The 25330-nt window shown below is 41.8% G+C and overlaps 2 protein-coding genes across 15 annotated transcripts in view; one reads left to right on the top strand and one right to left on the bottom strand.

Annotated features, from left to right (window-relative positions):
• The window catches only part of UBR1 (ubiquitin protein ligase E3 component n-recognin 1), a 168872-nt gene extending 168059 nt beyond the window's left edge, over positions 1-813 (bottom strand). For both annotated transcript variants that reach the window (XM_089310167.1, XM_070054074.2), the window contains exon 1: positions 573-813. The gene's annotated coding sequence lies outside the window, so the exon portion shown is untranslated. The remainder of the gene's footprint in view (positions 1-572) is intronic.
• Positions 814-822: 9 nt separating this feature from the next.
• TMEM62 (transmembrane protein 62) overlaps positions 823-25330 on the top strand; it is a 37451-nt gene continuing 12943 nt past the window's right edge. Inside the window, exons 1-9 of one of the 13 annotated variants that reach the window (XM_089310172.1) lie at positions 824-1081; positions 1394-1505; positions 2605-2742; positions 5229-5274; positions 12194-12335; positions 15055-15179; positions 15657-15779; positions 18468-18623; positions 21725-21884. In XM_089310172.1, the coding sequence (XP_089166298.1) occupies positions 902-1081; positions 1394-1505; positions 2605-2742; positions 5229-5274; positions 12194-12335; positions 15055-15179; positions 15657-15779; positions 18468-18623; positions 21725-21884 (1182 nt within the window). In that variant the 5' untranslated portion in view covers positions 824-901. Of the gene's footprint in view, positions 1082-1114; positions 1174-1393; positions 1506-1974; positions 1999-2585; positions 2743-5198; positions 5275-12193; positions 12336-15054; positions 15180-15656; positions 15780-18467; positions 18624-21724; positions 21885-25330 lie in introns of those variants that run through there. The other 12 variants (XM_002717952.6, XM_089310170.1, XR_016218060.1 and 9 more) reach the window with 12 other exon arrangements.

Consider the following 25330-nt stretch of genomic DNA (forward strand, 5'->3'; position numbering starts at 1 on the left):
AGGAAGCAGAGGAGAGCTGAAGTATTTGGTTCCCTGGTACCCCTGTGGGAGATGGGGATGGAGCACCTGGTTTTGGCCTGGCCCAGCCCTGGCAGTTGCCAAGATTTGGGGAGTGAACCAGCAGATGGAAGACCTTTCTCTCTCTGTCTCTCCCTCTCTGTCACTCTGCCTTTCAAATATCTTTAAAAAGAAAGATAAATTTATGGTGCAAAAATAATTTGAAACCAATTCTCTCTCCTACATAAGCTCCTAAGATAACGAACAACAGCAATTTCTTTCCTTGCAGTTCTTTAAGTTTTCTGCCTTAGATCGATGTCTTTTACTCCAAAGTACTCAAAACGTGCCTACAAAATTGAAATTGGCACAAATACTGGCACTCTATCCCAAGGAAAGTACTCGAAGGGGGCTTTTAAAAAATGTGCTATTTGTATAAAAATGCTGATTCAGAACAGCAACACATAATAAACAATCCGAAAATTCAACAGCAAGGGAGCGGTTAGATAAACTAAGATCTGGGCCAGAATCTTATTCTGCTCCTGGCCCATTTAAAAGGCGTCCTCACTCGTACTCACTTTGATTTTCACAACAACTCAGCGAAGTACACACGAGAGGTTGTCATTAACTCTGCTTCACAGGAAGGAAACCGCCCCACCGGGGTCGGGAATGACCGACCTAGGCGGAGCCAGGACTCTAGCCCCTGCCTGCCGGCTGTAGGTGCCAGCCTAGGTGCAGGTGCAGGCGCAGGTGCAGGCGAGCGCGCCTCCGTAGGCCGGGTGTGCGGCCCGGCCCGGACACCATAGAGTCCGGAAGTGCGGACGGAGCGGCTCCCGGGGGCGGGGCGGTGGGCACAGCTCAGTCCCGCCGGGGACCAACGAGGGTTGCGCCCCGACTGGCGGGCGGGATGGCCGCAGTGCTGGCTCTGCGGGTGGTCGCGGGGCTGGCGGCCGCGGCGGTGGCGGCCCTGCTGCTGGAGCACTACGGCCTGGCCGGGCCGCCGTCGCCGCTGCCCCAGCCCCGCGCCCCCCGGAGGCCGCACCCCGCGCCGGGCCCCGGAGACAGCAACATCTTCTGGGGCCTGCAGGTGACACGGCGGGAGCCCGGCGGGGGGCGGGTGCGGCGCGGGCACGCTGCGGAGAGACCCTGGCGGTTTCTGCGGGGCATGGCCCGCGCCCGGTGAGGGCCTCAAACTCTGAGCTGGGGGCGTCGGTCATGCGGTAACTGGAGGGTCTGTCCTGTGCTGGCCTCGCTCGGTCCTTCCTGGGAGGGCAACGACGGGTCGTTGGCACGCTGCGCTTTTGTCTTTTTTCCTTCCGCGCGAGAGCCGCTGGGCCGCCCCTGCCTAAGCTACCTCTACCTGACTCAGACGTCTCTGTTCCATGCCTGCTTTCGGCAGATATCCGACATTCACGTGAGCAGGTATCGCGATCCAGGCAGAGCGGTAGACTTAGAGAAGTTCTGTTCTGAGACTATTGACATCATTCAACCAGCTCTCGTCCTAGCCACAGGTAGGGAGGGTTGCCGTGCTGTGATGGTGTTCGGTGGTCCGGATGGTAGAATGCTAGCCGGGGCTGCAGCTTTTCTCCCTGGGGACGTTGGGAGCGCGACAGCCACGGCCCCCGGCGAGCCCGGCGAGGTAGAGCAGATGGGACGTGCTCTTTCCATTTGTCCATGGACAGCCTGGGTCAAGGCCCAGGCTCAGGTGTTGGCCACAATGAGGTTTCCGGAAGCAGTGGAAGCAGCAGTTGCGTGGTCGGCTGTAGTCGTCTCTTTTTTTGTTATTGTTGCAGTTCTAGAGAGAATTATGGAAAGTCTTTTCGTTACGGATCAAAACTTGTCTTCTTTTTCCAACTTCCCCGTTTTCTCTACAGTATCCATCTTCTATTTTTCAGTTGTTGGAGGCTTCAGGTGACTCAGGGCGCTTTTCCTTCATCCCTTGAGGACTTTGTGACTTCGGTTCTTTGGGCTTTTCAAACCCTTGACCATAGACTCCCAAACGTGGTGGGTAGAAGCAGCCGCAGGAGCGTCTGTAGACTGGGGGATTCATCTGTCTCTCAGCTTCCTGAAAGCCGCCTGCTGATGTGATGGGGTGTCTGTCCTCATTTTGTCCACGGGTCCCTGTTTCAAGTGTTCGGTTTTATTTCTGAGAGCCTTTACTCTTTTATTTTCTGAACTGCACCTTTTGGATTGGTTCCTAATGTGGAAATAATACGTGGTCAGATCACACACTGTCCTTCTGGGTTTGGAAAATATGGTTGCCATAAATGTCAAGCACCTGCCTAGTGTTGGCATTTCTGATAAAGGATTTTCACTTTATCAGTTTATTCATGCACTTTGAACTGCTCTCTTCAAAGACTCCCCCCTACCACTCATTCATTTCTAATATCCTAGGAGGTTAAATGGGCTCTGGCTAACTGGTAAGAAACAGAGTGCTTGCTGAGAAAATATTGTTCAGTTAGACGGCTGCTTTAGGCATAAGTGGGCTCCTAAGTGGCACCTGCCACGTGTTCAGTACTTTATCTTTGTTCCTTCAGTGTGCATTTTTTAAACATTTGAATCCCCTGGTGTCTATTTGCACTGTGGTTCAGTGCTTCTGTAAACTTACAGGAGACCTGACAGACGCCAAAACAAAGGAACAGTTGGGATCTAGGCAGCAGGAGATAGAATGGCAGACTTACCAGGATATTCTGAAGAAGACAAAGGTGTTGGAAAAAACCAAGTGGCTGGATATCAAAGGAAATCATGGTAAGAATCCAGAAGCAAATATAATAAAGACCAGTTTGTTTTTTCCTTCAGGAACCTAGCTTCTCCAATTTATATTGTAAAACTATTTTTAAAAAAAGCATTAAATTTAAATGGACTGAGGGCCACAACTCTGAAACACAACTGTAATATGTGGTTCCAAAACTGCATTTGTCACCATTAGCCTTTGAGTTGAAAGTATAGTCTTTTCTTCTTTGCATGGAAGAAAAACTTCTTGCAAAAATCGTAGAGGTAAGTATGTATGTGTATGTATGTATATGTTTTAAAATTTTATTTATTTATTACTTGAAAGTAAGAGTTAGCAAGATCTTCCATCCGCTGGTTCACTCCTCAGATGGCTACAATGGCCAGCGCTGGGCCATGCTCAAGCAAGGAGCCAGGAACTTCTTTCAGGTCACCCGCATGAGTGGCAGGGACCCCAGCAGTTGGGTTATCTTCTGCTGCTTTTCCCAGGCTATTGGCAGGGAGCTGGATCGGAAATGGAGCACAGTGGGTTGATGCCCTGGCCTGAAGCGCTGGCATCCCATGTGGGCACTGGTTTAAGACCCGGCTGCTCCACTTCCGATCCAGCTCTCTGCTATGGCCTGGGAAAGCAGTGGAAGATGGCCCAAGTCCTTGGGCCTCTGCACCCGCATGGCAGACCCGGAAGAAGCTCCTGGCTCCTGGCTGAAGCGCAGCTCCGGCCGTTGCGGCCAACTGGGGAGTGAACCATTGGATGGAAGACCTCTCTCTCTCCCTCTCTCTCTGCCTCTCTTCTCTCTGTGTAACTCTAACTTTCAAATAAATAAATAAAAATCTTTAAAAAAGATGAAAAAAAAAAAAAAAGAAATGGAGCATTTGGGATTTGAACCGGCAGCCATATGAGATGCCAGCATTGTAGGCAGTGGTTTTACCTGCCATGCCACACGCTGGCTCCAAAAGTGGAAGAAGCTATCCTGTTAACCGCATAATGTATGATTCTATTTATATGACATTCATGAAAAAGTTAAACTATAGACAACAGATTCTGGTTGCTAGGAGTTGGGGATGGGGGAAGAGATTGACTACAAAGAGACATCATGAGAGGATTTTGGGGGTTGATGGGACTGTTTTGTATTTTGATTGTGGTGGTGGATTTTGTGTGCTCATATTTGTCAAGATACATAGCACTGTGCATGATAAAGGATGAACTTTATTGTGTATAAATTAAAATTCTTTTAATTATAAACATCCCCATAGACTAGGCAAAGAAATGGATAATCTGTTGCATTGTTTAGATTATCCTTGTTGTGTTAGTACAGAAATGAAATCTTCAAAAGAGTACTGAGGGTAGATGTAGTTGTTTATAAAGACTGACTTTCTTACTAGTTAAGTACTTCATTTATCTGCTTTATCCAGTCATTAATAGCCATTGAGTACCTATTTATATATTTTTTAGAAGTATCATTTTAACAGATAGTTCTTCTTGGTGACATATACAACTATTGGTTTAGTCAGAAAATGCTGTTTATAAATAATTCTTCCAAGAAGCTCAGAATTCTTAATTTAGAAAATAGGCTATCTGGCTTTCAGCTTTCTCTGGCATGTGTTTCCCTTTTTCCCAGTCCTACATAGTGGTATAGGTCAAAATTTTTTCCCAGTAAATACCAAACCTGCTTATATTTTTAAAAGTATTCCAAGCCAAATTACTGACTTATTTATTTCAAGTAATAAATATAAAAAAGTCTTCCAATTCAATAATTTGGGCAATCCTTTGTAGTTCATAATTACGTAATTTGACTTGTATAGGTATAATTGCTTATGATGTGTTCACAGAAGGTTCACATATCATAAGTTAGTGAAGGAAGCTTGATGTCAGTGAAATTTAACTGCAGGTTGTTCTTGTTAGTAAGGAGATTGCATTCACATTGATACTTCTTTTGGCTTAATTGAACTCACAGGCTTACTCTCTAAGGTTATTAGAAATACAGCGGATTCCTGGAAGCTAAAAATGATGAGCAATTTTAGCTGTTGTAACCAAGCAATCAAAGTCTCTTGAATTATTATACTTCTAGGTGAATGTTCCAAGATATCTTAAACTTTACCATTCTATAACATCGTTCCCATTGAATCTTCTAAGACTTAAGAGAGGGAATTTTTCCCTTTTACCAAAGTGATCCACCATTTGGAATTGCTTCTTCCTAGCTTCCAGACTCACATGATATGACAGTAGCAACAACAGTCTATTCTTATAACTTCAAATTGATTTATTCTGAATTTACATAATTCACAGCACCTATTATTATCCAGTATATAGGTGCCTTAGAGAATCTAGGTAGTCTAAATTATTTTAAGCTATCAAGATTTTTTTTTAAAAATATTGATATAACTGAGTGGTATTCTATTATTTATAAGTACTATGGAAAGAATTGTCATTTTCTTTAGTCATTAACATGTTTGCATTTTTCTTTTTAATGTAGATCCATGTTTGCTTTTTTCTTTTTGATTAGATGCATACAACCTTCCAAGTCTCGACAGTGTCCAGAATTATTACAGGTACTGTACTGAACAGAAGACAGACCACTATATGGAGCCTGTGTTACAAGCAGGTGCACTCAATTGAATGAATAAATGAAAACATTTTTTTAACATGCAATTTCTACATGAAGAACTTTTGGTAATTTAGAGAAGGAAGCTGTGTATGTATGTGACAAATTCAGTACTTTTTGTTTTTTGAAATTTTTGCTTTCCTTTCATTCTGTTTCAAATACTTTAATGCTTTGTGTTGGTCAGTGGTACTTTTATTTATTTATTTTTAAAAGTTTATTTATTAGAAAGGCAGAGTTATAGAGAGGCAGAGAGAGAGAGGGGTCTTCTGTCTGTTGGTTCACTCCCCAGATGGCCACAACTGGCCGGAGCTGTGCCAATCCAAAATCAGGAGCCAGGAGCTTCCGGGTCTCCCATGTGGCTGCAGGGGAGCAAGGACTTGGGCCATCTTCTGCTTTCCCAAGCCATAGCAGAGAGCTGGATCGAGGTGGAGCAGCCGGGACTCAAACTGGTGCCCATTTGGGATGCTGGTGCTGCAGACCAGGGTTTTAATCCACTGAACCACAGCGCCGACCTCAGTGGTACTTTTAATACTCTACAGAGGCTTCTTTTATCGTGTTTTTGACCATTGGTGCATAGCAAAAGCCATTTCAGTCAGAGTTTGATAGCCAAATCCCTGAAGCCAATGGGTTTTCAGAATGCTGGGGTGACTAGAGAGCCCAGTTGGTCACCCCTAGCTGCTGTTTCCTTCTTTCCCTCCTTCCTTCCTTCCTTCCTTCCTTCCTTCCTTCCTCTCTCTCTCTCTCTCTCTCTCTCATTTATTTATTTATTTATTTTATTTATTTGAAAGACAGAGTTACAGAAAGAGGGAGACAGAGAGAAAGAGGTCGTCCATCCGCTTCACTCCCCAGATGGCCGCAACGGTCAGAGCTGCGCCAATCCGAAGCCAGGAGGCAGGAGCTTCTTCTGGGTCTCCCACGTGGATGCAGGGACCCAAGGACTTGGGCCATCTTCTACTGTTTTCCCAGGCCATAGCGAAGAGCTGGATCAGAAGAAGAGCAGCTAGGACTAGAACCAGCGCCCATATGGGATGCCAGCGCTTCGGGCCAGGGCATTAACCTGCTGCACCACAGTGCCGGCCCCTCTCTCTTTCTCTTTCTTTCTTATTTATTTATTTGAGAGGCTGGTTCACTCTCCAAATGGACAGAGTTGGGCCATACCAAAGCCATGAGCCAGGAGCTTCTTCTGGGTCTCCCATGTGGGTGCAGGGGCCCAACGACTTGGGCCGTCTTCCACTGCTTTCCCAGGTCATTAGCAGGGAGCTGGATTGGCAGAGGAGTAGCCAGGACACAGACTGGCCCCCATATGAGATACCTGAGCTGCAGGCAGAGGCTTAACCTACTACACCACAGCACAGGCCCCGCTCTATCCTTTCATCCCATGTCATACAAATAATTTTCTTTATATGACATAAATGTTAAAAAAAAATGCTAGGAAATTTCTGAGTTAGAAAACCAGTTCTTTAGTTTCAGTGTGTTGAAATTCTTTTGGTCGCAGTTTCACTTTCAGTTCTTGGGTATCCATTGGCTTTGTTCTGCATTGTCAATCAGTAGCCAAGTGTTTATTGAGATAAAGGAGTTAATGTGTAAAAATGTGGACTCTGTCTTCAAGGAATTTATAGTCCAGCTAAGGGAGAAAAGGATTACATAGGAAATGATTAGAGGAGAGCATGAAGGCAGGGCTAATGGGATGCTGGATGATTTAGTGCCCATGATAATCACCATGAGAAGTCAGAGAAGAGAGACAGTGGGGTGGACATGGGTCATACTTTGTAAAAGAAATAAAGTGGTGTCCAGGCTTAAAATATAGCTTGCATTTGGAGAAGTAAGAAATACCAAGGAGTGTATTGTAGGCAAAAGGATAGCCATGAACAGAGCTTTGCAAGCTAGAGGAGTTTGGAGTGTGGAGACGGGGGATGGCAGTAAAAAAATTAGTTTCATGAGAATGAAGATTCTTACTGAGGACTGGTGTGATGCTAGCTAGATAAGTAGCTTAGAGCAAGTTTATGGAAGTCATAACTAACAAGCACAGACATTTAGATATGATAGGTAATAGTTCATAATCCAGTATAGATTCTTTAGGAGACAAGTAACATAATGAACACAGTATTTTGTACAGGGCAGTCTCACAACAGAAAAAGAAGAAGATAGGAGCAAAAAGGAAAATCTAAGGAGAGATTGGAGTTCGTGGGTCAAATAGGAGATCCTACTCCAGTCCTGTCTGATATAGGAAGGGCCTGAAATGTATAGAAGACATCTGTCTGTACAAAGTCCTTTTTTTTTTTTTTTTTTTTTTTTTGACAGGTAGAGTGGATAGTGAGAGAGACAGAGAGAAAGGTCTTCCTTTGCCGTTGGTTCACCCTCCAATGGCCGCCGCGGCCGGCGCACCGCACTGATCCAAAGGCAGGAGCCAGGTGCTTCTCCTGGTCTCCCATGCAGGTGCAGGGCCCAAGCACTTGGGCCATCCTCCACTGCACTCCCTGGCCACAGCAGAGAGCTGGCCTGGAAGGGGGGCAACCGGGACAGAATCCGGCGCCCCGACCGGGACTAGAACCTGGTGTGCCGGCGCCACTAGGCGGAGGATTAGCCTGTTGAGCCACGGCACTGGCCTGTACAAAGTCCTTGATATGGGAATGCTGACATCAGCTTGGGGATGCCAGATCAAAAAGCTTTGATTAACTAACTACATTTATATGATTGGAGTCACTGTAACTTGGAAGAAGAGATTATTCTCTTTTGTTAATGTGAGACAGGGAAAGGATAGATGAAAATCTTTCTTTTCACTGTTTCTTAGATGGTGACTAAGGACATAGTTATGAGACATTTTCAAAGAAGAATTACAGGACTTGGAGTCTGAGTAGTTACTGGGAAAGTAAAGTGATTTGTGACTTTTAAGTTTCTTTTATATTTTTTTTTGTTCCTAGCCATCTAAACAATCTGAATTTAATAAATGACATTTTGCGAAAGAGACACATTTTACAGAAATGTAAACTTAAGGGAAAAACATTTTAAGCTCAATCTTAATTTTTTAAAATTTATTTATTCATTCAAAAGGCAGAGTTATAGAGAGAGACAGGGAGAGACTGAGAGAGGGAGAAAGAGATCTTTTATCTGCTGATGACTAGATTAGCTCAATGGCTGGGGCTTGATCAAGCTGAAGACAGGGGCTTTTTCTAGGTCTCCTAGGTGGATGGTGGGAACCAGAGTGAGTACCTGGGACATCTGCTGCATTCCCAGATACATTAGCAGGGAGCTGAATCAGAAGCCGAGCAGCCAGGATTTGAATTGTACACAGTAAAATAAGTTTCAAATATTAGTTGGGAGATATGCTAACAAATAATTGGGGTGGGGCTGTGGCACAGCAGGTTAACGCCCTGGCCTGAAGCACCGGCATCCCATATTGGCACCGGTTCAAGACCTGGCTGCTCTACTTCCAATCCAACTCTCTGCTAGGCCAGATATATTTAATACCATTTTTTGAATTCTGCATTTTGGCAGTCTTTGGGATCTTTTTTGTATTTCTATACTATCATTTTATTCTTCTTTAAATGTTCTATACACACAAGGGATACTCTCTTTTCATCATACATTTGGTAAAATTTTTTAACATTAGGATATGGCATTTAGCGTGCTACTTTGTTTCTAAGTACTCCAATTATTTGTTTTGTTTTATTTATTTTTAGGATTTATTTACTTATTTGAAAGTCAGCGTTACACAGAGAGAGGAGAGGCAGAGAGAGGTGTTCCATCCAATGGTTCACTCCCCAGTTGGCTGCAATGGCTGGAGCTGTGCTGATCTGAAGCCAGGAGCCAGGAGCTTCTTCTGGGTCTCCCACACTAGTGCAAGGGCCCAAGGACCTTGGCCATCTTCTGCTGCTTTCTCAGGCACATTAGCAAGGAGCTGGATCAGAAGTGGGGAGCTGGGACTCAAACTGGAGCCCATATGGGAAGCTGGTGCTGCAGGCATTGGTTTAATCTGTTATGCCACATTGCTGGCCCCCAATTTTTTTATTTATTTATATATGAGAGAGAGATAGTGTGAGTGCTACTATTCATTGATTCACTCCGCAAATGCATGAAATAGCTCTAAGCCTGTTAGGAGCTGAAGCCAGGAGCTGGGAATTCAATCCATGCATTCATATGGGTAGCAGGAACCCAACGCCTGAGCCATCATTGCTCCCTGCTAGAGTCTTCATTAGCAAGAAGCTGGAATCAGGAGCTGGAGCTAGGAATTGAACCCAGGCACTGAAATATGGGATACAAGGGTTCCAAATGATGTCTTAACTGCTAAGCTAAATGCCCATTCCCATCATGTATTTTACCCTCTTCTTTCAGATAGGTATATTTTTGTTTTAAGATTTTATTTATTTATTTGAGAGGTAGAGTTACAGACAGTGAGAGAGAGACAGAGAGAAAGGTCTTCCTTTGGCTGGTTCACTCCCTCCCTAAATGGCGCCAACGGCCAGAGTTGCACGACTCAGGAGCCAGGAGCTTCTTCTGGGTGTCCCACATGGGTGCAGGGGCCCAAGCATTTGGGCCATCTTCCACTGGTTTCCCAGGCCATAGCAGAGAGCTGGATTGGAAGAGGAGTAGCCGGGACTAGAACCGGTGCCCATGTGAGATGCTGGCGCTTCAGGCCAGGGCTTTAACCTGCTGTGCCACAGTGCCAGCCCCGAGGTGTATTTTTCTTAAAAATTCTCATCTTTTTGTGAAAGGCAGAGAGACACAGAGAGAGGGAGAAAGTGCCTGTTCAATGGTTCACTTCCCAAGTACCCCAACAGCCAGGGCGTTGCCACATTGAGGCTAGGAGGCTGGAACACAATCTGGGTCTCCCACATACCCAGGTATTTGAGCCATCACCTGCTGCCTCCTAGGGTTCACATTAGTAGGAAGCTAGAATCATTAGTAGTACTAGGATTCAAACCCAGGCACTCTGAAATGGGATGCAGGCATCTTAACCACTGAGCCAAACACCCACTCAGATATTTATTTATTCAAATTTGTTACTCATTTTATATGTTTGAAAGGCAGAGCAAGAGAGAGAGAGAGAGAAATATCTTCTATCCTCTGGTTCTGCCTACAAGAGCTGGGACTGGGCTAGGCTGAAGCCGGAAGCCAGAAGCCAGGAGCTCCTCCATATGGGTCTCCCGTGTGGCGGCAGAGTCTCAAGTACTTGGGCCGTTGCCTGCTGCCGCCCTCGCACATTGGGACTGGATCCCAAGATTCCAATATGGGATGCAGGCATCCCAAGCAGCCACTTAACCTGCTGTACCACAACCTCTGTACCACCCCCACCCTCCAGATGTATTTTTAAATGATTGAATTTTAATGTGTCAATAAACACAGCAAGAGAAACAACTTCTGTGAGATAGCAAATCCTGAAAAGAATGAACAAATAAATAAATAGATACAAATTTTCATGTGTCAGAGAACCCTGAAATGGAAATTCATTACCAAGAAGAGAGGCAATAGAATTAGTTGACTTTGTTTAATATAGGTTTGACTGATTTTTCAGTACTGATTATAATGTTTATGTAATATATTTTCTTTGTTTATATTGATGGCTGTTGTGGTTTAAATATAGCTCCCTTGTAACACATTAAGTTTCAGAAGTCTATTTGTATTTTAGAATATGTCTGTTAGGTTAAACATTATTTAAGACACTTAGACAAATTATGATACCAACTTTTCTTACGATGTTCTGCCATTTGAATAATATAGGTATGCCCCTAATAGAACGTATACTTTCCTAGTCATTTATTCCACAAATGCTAAATGAGGGCCTACCCTGTTAACATCCTTTTTCCCTGCTCTTCACTCCTTAACTTTCTGGACTTGAGCACTGTTGACATTTAAGGAGGTTTGGACTGTCATTACTACCTGTGGACCCAGTATATTTTTAGGAACTGAAAAAGATTTACTCACCCAGTCCTAGATGAGCAGTATATGACTACTTCATCTTTGCAAGTCCTTTTTGAGAACTAAGCCTTTCTAGTCCTGTTTCAAGAAGTAAACACCTTTGGTGTAGCGGGTAAAACCTCCGCCTGTGACACCAGCATCCCATATGGGCACCAATTCAAGACCTGGCTGCTACACTTCTGATCCAGCTCCCTGCTAATGTTCCTGGGAAAGCAGCGGAAGATGGCCCAAATGCTTGGGCCCCTGTACCCATGTGGGAGACCTGGAAGAAACTCCTGACTCCTGGCTTTGGGCCTGGCCCAGCCCCGGCTGTTGCAGCCATTTGGGGAGTGAATCAGCAGATGGAAGATCTCTGTAACTCTGACTTTCAAGTCAATAAATAAGTCTTTAAAAATAAACAATAAAAGGAAACACCTTTTATATGCAGAGACTTCAAAAAGTTAATGAAAAATGGAATTAAAAGATAAGTTTATTCTGGTACAAAAAAGTTTGAAATTCATGCATAATTTTTTTTGTAACATTTTCCATGAAGTTTTTGAAGACATTTCATATTTCACTACCCCCAGAATTCACCTGGGTAATTAGTAGGCTCTCACTAAAGTTTTAAGTGATTGATAAGTACTATTTCACTGGTTTCTTATTCATTTCTTTTTCAGTACTTATTGGATTGCCTAAAACAGCCTTTTTATTTCTCAGCTTTATTTGGTGACCTTATATTTGATTATTGACAAATTAGCTTGCACATGGCTTTGAAGACAGGAGAAGAAAATCTTTGAAATTTCTTTTAATCAGTTTATCCATTGTGGATCTAATTTAATGTATTTCTCTGTCAAATCAGCAAATTTGTTCTTGAGAAGGAGGCAAAATCTAGTGTGATATTAGGGGAGGAATGTAAATTGACCTTGTCTTTTAATGGTTGCACTACAACTTTCCTGTCTTGTATTTTTTAGGAAATATTCTGCTGTACGTAGGGATGGCTCTTTCCATTATGTCCACAGTACTCCCTTTGGCAACTATTCTTTCATCTATGTAGACGCCACCCAAGATCCAGGGCCTAAGAGACCCTATAATTTCTTTGGGATTTTAGATCAGGTACAGTAAAAGTCTCACTTCCCTTTGTAGCTTACCTATTTTTTATTTTTTCCACAGATACATATGTATCACTTAAACTTTCCTAGGTCAACAAGTTCTTATGTACAAATGCTTAAGAAAAATTTTATTGTGGTTCAGGTATAGCTCAAAGTTGTGCTACTTCAACCATGTTATCAGATATCCCTGTTCTTAACCCAAAATCTGGGGAAGAAGCACCTTCTATTTTGTATTTAGTCAGTAAGCATTTGTTAAACATGTACTAAGTGCAATATGTGTTTTGTGAAGTGCCTGGCATATAGCTTTGTGTAATGTGTGTTATAATACTAAATTCCTACACTTGGCCGTTCTAACTAGTAGTCTATTTTTTTCATAAGTAAGGACAACAATTAAATTAGTTTCTTTTAAAATATTTTTGGCAAGACTAGTTAAAACTATAGCTATTTAACTAGTAAAACTATATACAACTGTCTATACAGTTACATTATCAACTTCTCCTTATGTCTTGGCCCAACAAATGCCAACTCATCATTTAATGAGCACGTATACCTATCTAAGACATATTGCCCATATGTAACTGTACAAAGCTGATAAGATAAAGTCCCTGGCCTCTTATTTAATCTAGTGGTGCAATATACGTCCAGTACAAAAATAACTATAATAAACATCAGAATCTGCTAAGTGGTGAAAGAGGTTAGGAGTTATATGATGGTTCAAAAGATCTTTTTTTTTAATGTTAAGATTTATTTATTTATTGGAAAATCACAGTGATAGAGAGAGGGCAAGACTTTCCAGGGATGGGCCAGGTTGAATCCAGAAGGCCAGAACTCCATTCAGTTGTCCCACTTAGGTGGCAGGAACCCAAACCCTTCAGCCATCATCTGTTGCCTACCCAGTTACACAAACAGGAGCTGGATCAAAGTAGAGTATTCAGGACTTGAACCAGACACTCCTATATGGGATGCAGGTGTTGAAAGTGTCAGTTTAACCTACTGTGCTGCCATGCCTGCCCCTCACACCCTTCAAAGGGTCTTGAAATCAAGTTGAATGTTATATTGTCAAATGCATTGTGTGGTTTTCAACATTTAAATTAATGAAGTTAGATTTTGTTTCCTACCAACCAAATTTCTTTGGTCAGAATGGAGTAACTTTTTTTTTTTTAAATGAATTACTTATTTATTCGAAAGCATCATGGGGGATGGGGAGAGAGAGAGAGAAAGACTCTTCCATCTGCTGGTTCACTCTTTACTCCCCAGATTGTCACAATTGCCAGGGCTGTGCCAGGCTGAAGCAAGGAGCCAGGAGCTTCGTCCGGGTCTCTCACAAGGACCCAAACACTTGGGCCAACTTCCACTGCTTTTCCCAGGCAGCTGGGATCAGAAGTGGAACAGCTGGGACATGAACCAGCACCTATATGGGATGCTGGCATTGCACACAGTGACTTTACCTGCTGTGCCACAATGTTGGCCCCAGGTTAATTTAATCAAAACAACTGGAGTATTATAAAATGCAGATTCCCTGGTGTTACCCCATACTTACCAAATTAGAAACCCTGAGGGTAGGGGTCAGAAATTTAGGCTGTAAGCTCTTTACAAATCTGTTAATGCATATTTATGTGCAAGTTAGGTTTTGAAATCAACTTTATATCATTTATATATAATGAAACACTTATTTTATATGTTTGAAGAGCTTTGACTGATGTGCATATTCGTGATACCACCGCCACAGCCAAGAAATAGAACATTCCTACCCCCTAGAGAGTCTCCCTAAACAGTCTATTTCCACCCGTTTGGAACCACTGACTAGTTTTCTCTTAGTATAGATTAGTTTCATTTGTTCTAGAGGTTTATATGAATGAAATCTTAGAGTGTGACTTCTTGGGTGTGGCTTCTTGCGCTCAGTCTATTTCTGAGATGCACCACAGGGTTGTGTGTAGCCATAGTGATTTCCTTTTTATTGCTGAATAGTATTTTTTATAGATATGCTGCAATTTGTTGATGGTTTCTAGCTTTTGGCTGTTGTAAGTAAAGCTGTGATGAAACATTTAGGTACAAAGTCTATCGGTGTAGACACAGCTGTGTTATTTTAGAAAATTTAGTTTCTGGGGCTGTGCTGTGACGCAATTGTTAAGCTGCTGCCCGCAATGCTAGCATCCCATATGGGCACTGGTTTGAGTCCTGGCTATTTCACTTCTGATCCATGTCCCTGCTGATGTGCCTGGCAAAGCAGCAAAAGATGCCCAAGTGCTTGGGCCCCTGTACCACAATGGGAAACCCTGATGGCTCCTGGCTTTAGCCTACCTCCCCCTCTCTCTATCTCTGGTTCTCTGTCTCTGGTTCTCTCTCTCTGTAACTCTGCCTTTCAAATAAATAAGTCTTAAAAAAAAAAGATTTTGTTTCAGTTGCCTCTTTATTAATTAAAATGTGATATATACAAAGCTAAAACTATTACTGGTAACTTCTTTATTTGGTTTCCTTATCAAATGGTGGTAATTCCTACCCTACTTATTCCAGGTACTTTTAGTATTTTTATAAATAAATTATAATGTATGTGAAAATAGCTTGAAACTTACAGAGGTTCAAATAGGCAATTCACTAGTAGGGTTTTTGCCTTTGATACAATATAATTATTATAAAATTTGAGAGCAGTTGTTTAAGTCAATTGACGTTAGATTTCAACCTCAGCCCTAATAAAAGATGCTTCCCTCTTTATCCCATTTCAGAAGCGGATGGAGGACCTCTTATTACTGTCCAAGGAAAGTAGTCAGAGCAACCACACGATTTGGTTTGGACACTTTACAACATCCACTATCCTTTCTCCATCACCAGGAATCCGGTCAATAATGAGGTGAGACGGCTTCTAAAATCAAAAGTGTTGGCAGGGCGCCATGGCTCAATAGGCTAATCCTCCACCTTGCGGCGCCAGCACACCGGGTTCTATTCCCAGTCGGGGCACCGGATTCTGTCCCGGTTGCCCCTCTTCCAGCCCAGCTCTCTGCTATGGCCCGGGAGTGCAGTGGAGGATGGCCCAAGTGCTTGGGCCCTGCACCCCATGGGAGACCAGGAAAAGCACCTGGCTCCTGGCTTCGGATCAGCGCGGTGCGCCGGCCGCAGTGCACCAGCCATGGCGGCCATTGGAGGGTGAACCAACGGCAAAAGGAAGACCTTTCTCTCTCTCTCTCTCTCTCACTGTCTACTCTGCCTGTCAAAAAATAAATAAATAAATAAAAGTGTTACACAGTGCTGCTCCTGAAGAGACATTTCAATTAGTTTTATATCACAAGTTATCTTTGTTCCTTTATCCCATTTATTTTTCATTGGTTAGTTCAGCCACGGCTTATTTCTGTGGGCACCTCCATACGCTTGGTGGACTGATGCCTGTTTTGCACACTCGTCACTCCCAAGGCACTTTGGAACTTGAGGTGGGAGACTGGAAGGATAACAGAAGGTAAGAGATCTACTCCGTAAAATAAAATTGACATGCTGAAGTTTTGCTGAAACAATGACAGTTTTCTTATTTATATCAAATGTTATTCCAGTTAAGGAAAACTTGAGACATAGATTTTTGAAAGTAATGTATGTATCTGTCAATCGTCTCTATGCAAAAGCCTTGTTACAGCAGTGATGTTTACAATACCATGTTACATTGAATTTTCAAGTTGTATCCACCAGGAAATAGTCTCAAACTCTAGTGTGCTCAAAAATTATAGAGGAGCTTATTAAAACTAAAAAATTTGGGGGGGCCGGCACTGTGGCTCACGTGGTTAATCCTCTGCCTGTGGCGCTAGCATCCCCTATGCTAGTCCCGGTTGCTCCTCTTCCAGTCTAGCTCTCTGCTGTGGCTCCAGAGGGCAGTGGAGGATGGCCTAAGTGCTTGGACCCTTGCACCCGCATGGGAGACCAGGAAGAAGCACTTGGCTCCTGGCTTCAGATCGGCGCAGCAGCCATTTGGGGAGTGAACCAGCAGAAGGAAGACCTTTCTCTCTGTCTCCCTTTCTCATTGTCTAACTCTGCCTGTCAAAAACAAAACAAAACAAAACAAAACTAAAAAATTTTCATTCTTGCTACTTGGAGATTTTGATTGTGTTGATCTGGATTGGGGGCCAAAAGACTTTATTTTTAAAAAGCCTTAAAAGGGGGCCGGTGCTGTGGCATAGCGGGTAAAGCCTCCGCCTGCAGTGCCAGCATTGCATATGGGCACTGGTTCGAGTTCCGGCTCCTCCACTTCCAATCCATCTCTCTGCTATGGCCAGGGAAAGCAGTAGAGGATGGCCCAAGTCCCTGCACTCACTTGGGAGACCCAGAAGAACCTCCTGGTTCCTGGCTCCAGATTGGCGCAGCTCCGACTGTTGTGGTGATCTGGGGAGTTAACCCAGCAGATAGAAGGCTTCCCACTCTCTTCTTTCTCTGTAACTCTGCCTTTCAAATAAATAAATAAATCTTTAAAAAAAATGCCTTATCAAGTGGTTCATGGGCAACACATTAAGAAACAAAAGGACTAGAAATGCCATTTCCCCCCCAACGAATTTTATATCTACCATTCTATTTATTGCTGCAAGATGTTAGTGATTTAAGTTCTTCAAATATATAATTAGTTTTACAAAGGTTAAAGTCTAGCAGAAAACAAATGTGTTTATCAAAAGCATATAGTAAGATTAACTTTTTTTCTCTTTTTTTTTTAGAAGTATTTAAGTGAAATAGTGTAAGTGTAAGAGTGTCATCTCATTGTTTTAACAAAATTGTTTAACCTATTCAAACCTAGTACTGTGGAAATATTAGGCACTTAAATATTTTGGAACTCAACATTTCATCTTCCTATTTTTAATTACCTCCATTTGGTAAAAAGCATCTTTATATCTTGGAAGGTATTTCCTCATTTTCGTTGGCTTTCCTGGAATTTATAAGAGCCATGCTTACAGCCTATAATTACTTGGCAACTATAATTACTTTGAGCTGAGACTTGTTATTCGTGGCTGTGAGACTGTGGGCTGGGCTGTGATTACCTTTTGTCACATAGCCTTCCTAACCCTTGATCAGCTTCTTTATTTCTTCTAATGCTGCAGTTAGAAGTTGTGATGTTAACTATGAAACCATTCCCTTCTTTCTCTTTCCTGAATTCCAACCTTGGTTTTATCTGGAGTTTTACTCGGAGTACCTAACCTTACCTACCCTTGTAAACATTTAAATTATATTAGTTGTAGTAGAATTTTTAAAAATAGCTAATAGATTAATAATATTAGGCCATGTCTTCTTGTGAATGCTAATAAATCCAGAAATATCAGTGGCTTAACACAATGAATGTTTATTTTTCATTCATATAAATCCAGTATGAGTTGGGGCACATCTTGTCCATGGGATGACTCAAGAATTCAGACTTTCTGCATCTCATAATGTCAATGTTTCAACATGCCAATACCAGGGCAGGGAAGAGAACACAGAGAACTCACACCCACTCTTATGTTTTGGAGCAGAAGTTGGTACATGCCACTTCTATTCACAGCCCACTGGCTGGAACTAGACCGCAGTCTAAAACCAGGGAGACTGGGAAACGCACAGGAGCGCATAGAGTATTTGGTTAGCACTGGTTTCTGCTCTGGTTAATCATTTCTTTTCTCAGTTTTAAAAGCTGAAAAATCATAAAACTCTGGTCCTCTTTAATTAATATTTCATACCTTTTATCTTGCATTTGGAAAAAAAAACTTTAATTTCTTTGAAATTATAGAAATAAAGATAGATGGAAAAAGGAGCATGAAAAGTTTCTAATTGTGCTCATCTCAACCTATGTTATGTAGCAATGCTGATGGGATGAAGAATGCCAGGTATTAGGCTTAGGATGAGTGGCTTAGGTTCAAAGTACAGTATTATATAGAAATAAAATGAATTAATTAAGTAACTATTTAAAAATTAAAACATGCATGCTATGTATTGGGCATTAAATTGGTTGCCTCAATCAGAGCCCAGTTGTAGAATAAAGTGATGGCACCAGGAAAGAAAGAGAAGCAATATTATTTATTCTGTATTCAAATTCATTGTGTAAAAAAGTCCTAGTTTTATATTTTTGCATTTATTCTGTGTATTACTTACAAACCTTATAACGTGAAGTGACTAAATTCCTTTATTGTCCTTTGCTCTCTAGGTACCGGATCTTTGCTTTCGATCATGATCTCTTCAGCTTTGCAGATTTGTCTTTTGACAAGTGGCCTGTGGTTCTCATCACCAATCCTAAACCACTGCTCTATACTTGTGTTAAACACGAACCACTAGAAAGACTCCTTCACTCAACACACATCAGGTATGTAGTCGTTTTTCAGAACTTACTTTCAGTTTGATGTTGATGGAGAATAAGTCTTTGTGATTTGCTCCCATGTGAAACTGTGATGTCCTTCTTTATGTTTCTCAATAATGGAAACATTGTATAAATTTCTTATCTTGTTCACATTTAATAAAAAATACATAATTTTTTTAAGCTGATGATATTCTAAAGCCATCTGGAAACCCATAATCCACTCATTCTTTTTTTTGAGCCTTTTCATTTGTATGTTTTTTCATTGTTATTATCAGGAGATACATATTCCATAGTATCCTATTTTTAAAAATTTATATTCCATATCAGAAATAGTTTTCATTTTGCTACGTAGCCTTTCAAACAAACAAAAGCTACACTCCTTAGGGAATAGAAAATTCAGTTTGCATGTAACTTCAACAATATAGATTACTGAATTTTAAGCAGATGTTAACATTCTTTTTGCAAAGAATCAAATAATTTTTTTCAAATTTCAGGGCATTTTAAAAATATACTCTATTTTATCTTAAAAAATAACATAACCTTTGGAAAATAGGGTGATGGGATTATAGAACATTTAGCCCCAATAGAACTTTTAGTCACATTTCTTAGTGTTCCTTCTGAGGCATAATCTTTTAGGCATGTTTCTACAATATAGGGCATAGTCTATTCCTTTTTTAAAATTTTATTTAAGTCATAGTCTATTTTAATGCCTGTTTTTTTCATTACAGACAATATATCACAATTTCACCATTTTTCTATCATGTTAGTGAACTTTTACTTTTTTAATTAAATTCTTTTTTTAAAGATTTATTTATCTATTTGAAAGAGTTACACAGAGAGAGAAGGAGAGGCAGAGAGAGAGAGAGAGAGGGAGGGAGGTCTTCCATCAGCTGGTTCACTCCCGAGTTGTGCCAACCCAAAGCCAGGAGCCAGGAGCTTCTTCCAGGTCTCCCACATGAATGCAGGGGCCCAAGGACTTGGGCCATCTTCTACTGCTTTCCCAGGCCATAGCAGAGAGCTGGATCGGAAGTGGAGCAGCCAGGACTCGAACCGGCACCCATATGGGATGCCGGCATTGCAGACGGCAGCTTAACCTGCTACGCCACAGCGCCAGCCCCAATTAAATTCTTTTTAATACTGGAAAAATATACATAACATAAAATGTGCCATTTTAACCATTTTTCAGTGTACAGTTCAGTAGTATTAAGTACATTCACATTGTTGTACAAACATAACCACTACCCATCTCCAGAATTTTTCTCATCTTCTAAAAGTGAACTTTTGTGCCCATAAACTGTAACACCCCATCCCCCTAACAAAGACCTTGACAACTTCCATTCTACTTTCTGTCCCCAAGAATTTGACTACTTTAGGTACCCTATATAAGTGCTTTTCTGTCTGACTTATTTCATTTAACATAATGTCCTTAAGGTTAAATCATGTTGGAGCACATGTCAGAATTTCCTTCTTTTTTGAGTCTGAATAACATCCCACATATGCCTCTACCACATTTTGTTTATCCTTTCATCTGAAGAAGACCCTTGGGCTGCATCCACCTTTTGACTATACTCATATTGAATAAATGCATCTGTGAACCTCGGTGTACAAATATCTGCTCAAGTCTCTCCTTTCATTTATTTTAGATAAGTATCCAAAAGTTGAATTGCTGGATCTTATAATAATTTATTTTTAAAGATTTATTTATTTATTTGAAGGTCAGAGTTACGGGGAGAGAATCAGAAAGAGAGAGAGATCTTCTGGCTTGACCAGGCCAGAGCCAGGAGCTTCATCCAGGTCTCTCACATGGGGGCAGCAACCAAATTAGTTGGGCCATCTTTTGCTGCTTTCCCACGCACATTAGCAGGGAATGGGATTGGAAGTAAAGCAGCCAGGAAGTAAACTAGTGCTCATGTGGGATGCCAGCATCACAGATGGCAGCTTTACCCAGTATGACACAATGTTGGCCTCAGTAATTCTGTTTAATTTTTTAAAGAGCTGCTTTACTGTTTTCTGTGGTGGGTATACCATTTTACATTCCCACCAGGAGTGCACCAGGCACCCAGTTACTTTTAAAAATAGATAATAATTCATAAGGTTGCCAAGAAAGATAAGTACCAAATTTATAGTCTTCTTATAATTATTAGTTGTTTAAAAATAGTATATAAAATAGTAAATAAAAATATTTACTAATTAATATGGAAGAAATGGTACCAAGCTGTTTATTTTTTTGACTACTAGTAAAAGTGAACACACATCTATCAGGCAGGTTTTTTTGGTTTTTGTTTTTAAGATTTATTTATTTATTTGAAAGTCAGAGTTAGAGAGAAAAAGATAGGGAGAGACAGAAAGATCTCCCATCTGCTAGTTTACTTCCCAAGTAGCCACAATGGCCAGGGCAGAGCCAGGCTGAAGCCAGGAGCCAGGAGCTTTATCTGGATTTTCCACATGGGTAGCAGGGGCCCAAGCACCTGGGACGTCTTCTGCTGCTTTTCCTAGGCCTTTAGGAGAGAGCTGGATTGGAAGTGGGGCAACTGGGACATGAACTGGCACCCATATGGGGTGCAGGTGTTGGTGGTACAGGCCAAAACTTTACCCACTACCCCACAGCACAGGACCCTCATGCAGGTTTTGTAATGGGAGCTGGATATCAGGGTTAGACATTATACTTATGAAAGGGCCCGGTAGCCCAGCCCTGGTTTTGACTTTGCTTCTGTTGGGCAGAATCAAATGAGTAGATGATAGGTTTGGCATTAGAATAGCAAAGTAACTTGTCTGCCCTGCATTCTCTGCCTAAGAGAAAAATCAGGGCTTCAGGAGTTTCTTCAGAAAGAACTTTGAGTAACCACAGCTGGATTTGTCAAAAGAAATTAATTTTCCTTTCTGAAAAGTAAAAGAATAGTTTCTGAATCCTTAGCAATTCAGGTTTGCTGATCTGTCCAACTCTAAAAGCCTCCATTTAGAAAAAAAATCGGATAGCTATCCTTACAGTTGTGCAATGTGTGGTACTGCCTCCACATATGTTTTTAGGTTACAATAAAGTTATTCTCCTTTTCAGAAACAATGACAAATGCCTAAAACCATGCATTTAATATATGCTCTCATTTTAGAGTCTTGGCCTTTTCCTTATCCTCCATTACTTCTGTCACAGTTAAGATTGATGGAGTTCATTTAGGGCAAGCTATTCACTTGTCTGGTCCTATTTTCATATTGAAGTGGAACCCCCAAAACTACAGTAATGGGACACATAACATAGAAGTGACTGTCCAGGTAAGTTAGTAATTTTTAGTTTGCTATGTTCTATGTTTTGGCTGTAGCAAAAATAAGCTCTGATTTGGAATTTCTTTTTTTATTCAGTTGATAAAGAAGCTGTTTAATTTAAAAAAAAAAGAAGAAGAAAACAACTAAATACACTTTATTTCATTCTGAAAATGAGCACTCATGAGTAGTTCTATTATTGGGCAAAAATGGGGCTGAGGAGAATGTACAACTACCTTTTTTTTTTTAAAATATTTATTTATTTGAAAGGCAGAGTTACAAGGAGAGAGGGAAAGGCAAAGAGAGATCTTCCATCTGCTGGTTTACTTCCTAAATGGCCACACCATTTGGGGCTGGGCCAGGCCAAAACCAGGAACCTGCAACTCCGTCCAGATCCCCCACATAGATAGCAGGGACTCAGGCACTTGGGCCATCTTCTTCTGCTTTCCCAGGCACATTAGCAGGGAGCTGAATTGGAAGTGGAGCAGCTGGAACATGAACCATTGCCCATACAGGATGCTGACATCCCAGGTGACATCTTAACCCACTACATCCCAAGGCCAGCTCCTATCCTTTTTTTAACCCCATGAAATCATTCTCGTTTTCTTCCAACTTTGGTTAGTCTTTTAAGATTGGGGAAAATTCCCCAGTATACCCAAAGATGATGGAATAGGTCAGAAAATCTGTATTTATGTATGCATGCCTTTGATTGCTGTCCGTAAGTATAGGAAAATTGTATCACTTTTTAAGAAAGATTTGTTTATTCACAAGGTAGTTACAGGGAGAGAGACAGAAAGAGACAGAGACCTTCAGTCTGCTGGTTCACTCCCCAAATGGCTGTAGCAGCCAGGTCTTGGCCAGGCTGAAATCAGGATCCAAGAACTCCTTCCTGGTCTTCCACATGAGTGGCAAGGACTCAACCACCTGGGCCATCTTCTGCTGCCTTCCTAAACATATTAGCAGGGGGCTGGATTAGGCAAAGCAGTCAGGTCTTGAAGTGTTACTTTGATATGGAATGCTAGCATTGCAAGTGGTAGTTCAATTTGCTAGCCCCTTTGTTACTTTTTGAGAGCTCTAGAACACAAATTTTCAAGGCATCAAAGGAACTTTTTTGTTTGGAAGATATGCATTTCTATATGCAATAACAGTCTGCCTGTCCTTGCTCTGATTCAGTTTGGGGCATTTAATTCATTAGCACCTATCAGAGTGGAAAGTGGTAATCATGACCAAAATAGAACAATGTAATCAAACTCTGCCAGGAATAAACTGTGCTCAGGAATTAGTTTCTAAGGAAAAAAAACTATCAATTTATACAACTTTATAATTTGATGATAGTTTGAAACTATTTAATTTCCTAGAGTTCTAATTTAAAACACCAAATAATCTTTCAGAAAGCACATGTAATTATTTTCATTATTTTTTTAATATGTTTTCCACAGAGACAGGAAGTATTTATTTACTGAGCTTCTTTTCAGGAGATGCCTGGCACTTAGAAGTTTTTACTTAATCCACAAAACAATCCCATGTGGTGGGTAGTTTTAGCCTTAGTTCATGGATGGAAGAATTTGTAGATCTGTACAAGAGGAGGTACTTTGCTATACCACCCTTCTTTGGAGTGTTCTGCATAGGAGGAAAAAGAAACCTGGAGGGAGGATGGACCCTTAATGTCTTTGCTATTAGAAACTGGATCATGTTGAAGATACCTGAGGACACAGATTCACCTACAATCAATTATTTCCCATCTTTATAGTTATGGGAATGAAACGATAGCAACCCATAACCAATCTTGTTTCATCTCGGCTTCTATCTGCTTTTCCCCTCCGTGTGCCATGATGTCATTTCATTGGTAACTGTGTCCGTATGTGTTACTAAAAGATAAGGGCTATTTTCAAAAATAAAATCATGACACCATATCACACCTGAAAAATTAAAATTCATTTCTTAATATCACACTATCCAGATGGCATTCATTTCTCACATTTTGTCATGTATATATGTGTGTACTTCAGAAAGGTCATGGAAACTTAGAATTAAAAGATAAATTAATGGGGCTAGCACTGTGGCATAGCAGGTTAAGCTGCTACCTGTAGTGCCGGCATCCCATGTGGGCACTGGTTTGAGTCCTGGCTGCTCCACTTCCATTCTAGCTCCCTGCTAATGTGCCAGAAAGCAGCGGGGTATGGCCCAAATCCTTGGGTCTGTGAACCCACATGGGTGACCTGGAAGAAGCTCCTGGCTCCTGGTTTCTGCCTGGCCCAGCCCCGGCCCTTGTAGCCATTTGGGGAGTGAACCAGTGGATGGAAGACCTCTCTCTAATTCTGCCTTTCAAAATAAATAAAATAATTTTTTTTTTCTTTTTGACAGGCAGAGTGGACAGTGAGAGAGAGAGAGACAGAAAGGTCTTCCTTTGCCATTGGTTCACCCTCCAATGGCCGCCACGGCTGGCGCGCTGCAGCTGGCACACCGCGCTGATCCGAAGCCAGGAGCCAGGTGCTTTTCCTGGTCTCCCGTGGGGTGCAGGGCCCAAGCACTTGGGCCATCCTCCACTGCACTCCCTGGCCACAGCAGAGAGCTGGCCTGGAAGAGGGGCAACCAGGACAGAATCTGGCGCCCCAACTGGGACTAGAACCCGGTGTGCCGGTGCCGCAGGTGGAGGATTAGCCTATTGAGCTGCAGCGCCAGCCTAAAATAAAATATTTTTAAAAAACAAAGATAACTTGGGTGCAAAAGTTCAAAAATCCATGCCTACTTTTTTCATATGACTCTTCGATGAACTTTTTGGAGATCTGTTATGTATTTCCTTTTGGTTGGTTCAAATCGGAATCCAAACAAGGGTCATGCATTGCATTCAGCTGATTGTGCCTTCCATCTTTTTCATTCTGTGTGTGCCATCCCTCCCTCATTCCATCCCCCTACCCTGCTCCCTGGCCCTACTCCTTACAATTTATTTGCTTTGGAAACTGCATCTTTGTTCCTGTACAGTATCCTGTATTCTGGGTTTTTGATGTTTACATCTGTCCCTGTGGTATCGTTTCACATGTTCCTCTACCCCCTGCCCCTGCCACCAGTTTCTATATGTAGGAGTTAGATTCAGCGGATTGATCAGATTTGAGTCTGTTTGCTTGACTACTTCATTACGTGTTTTATGCTTTTATCAGTATGCCCATCATATCTAGTTATCTCTCTCTTTTATAATGTTAACATAGATCAGTGTTTTCAAGGTTTGGTAGCCTTATCCAATGAGGTGTTTTTTAAATATTTAACAACCAGCTTGGGGTCATTGGTTTGTACCATTTCCCTAATTTGTACCAATTTCCATAGGATAAATATCCCTACCATGGTTGGTTTTAAACCACCAACACAATGATAACCAACTTGCAAAATTCCTGACACTTTAACAGTTGGCCCTTGTGAGCCAGGCAAGCTACGTCCCGCACACTGCTGTCTTATTCCTGAAT

This window comes from Oryctolagus cuniculus, chromosome 12 (assembly GCF_051225735.1).
Source record: "Oryctolagus cuniculus isolate XC-2025 breed Fujian yellow rabbit chromosome 12, ASM5122573v1, whole genome shotgun sequence".
In the NCBI taxonomy this organism is placed as follows: domain Eukaryota; kingdom Metazoa; phylum Chordata; class Mammalia; order Lagomorpha; family Leporidae; genus Oryctolagus; species Oryctolagus cuniculus.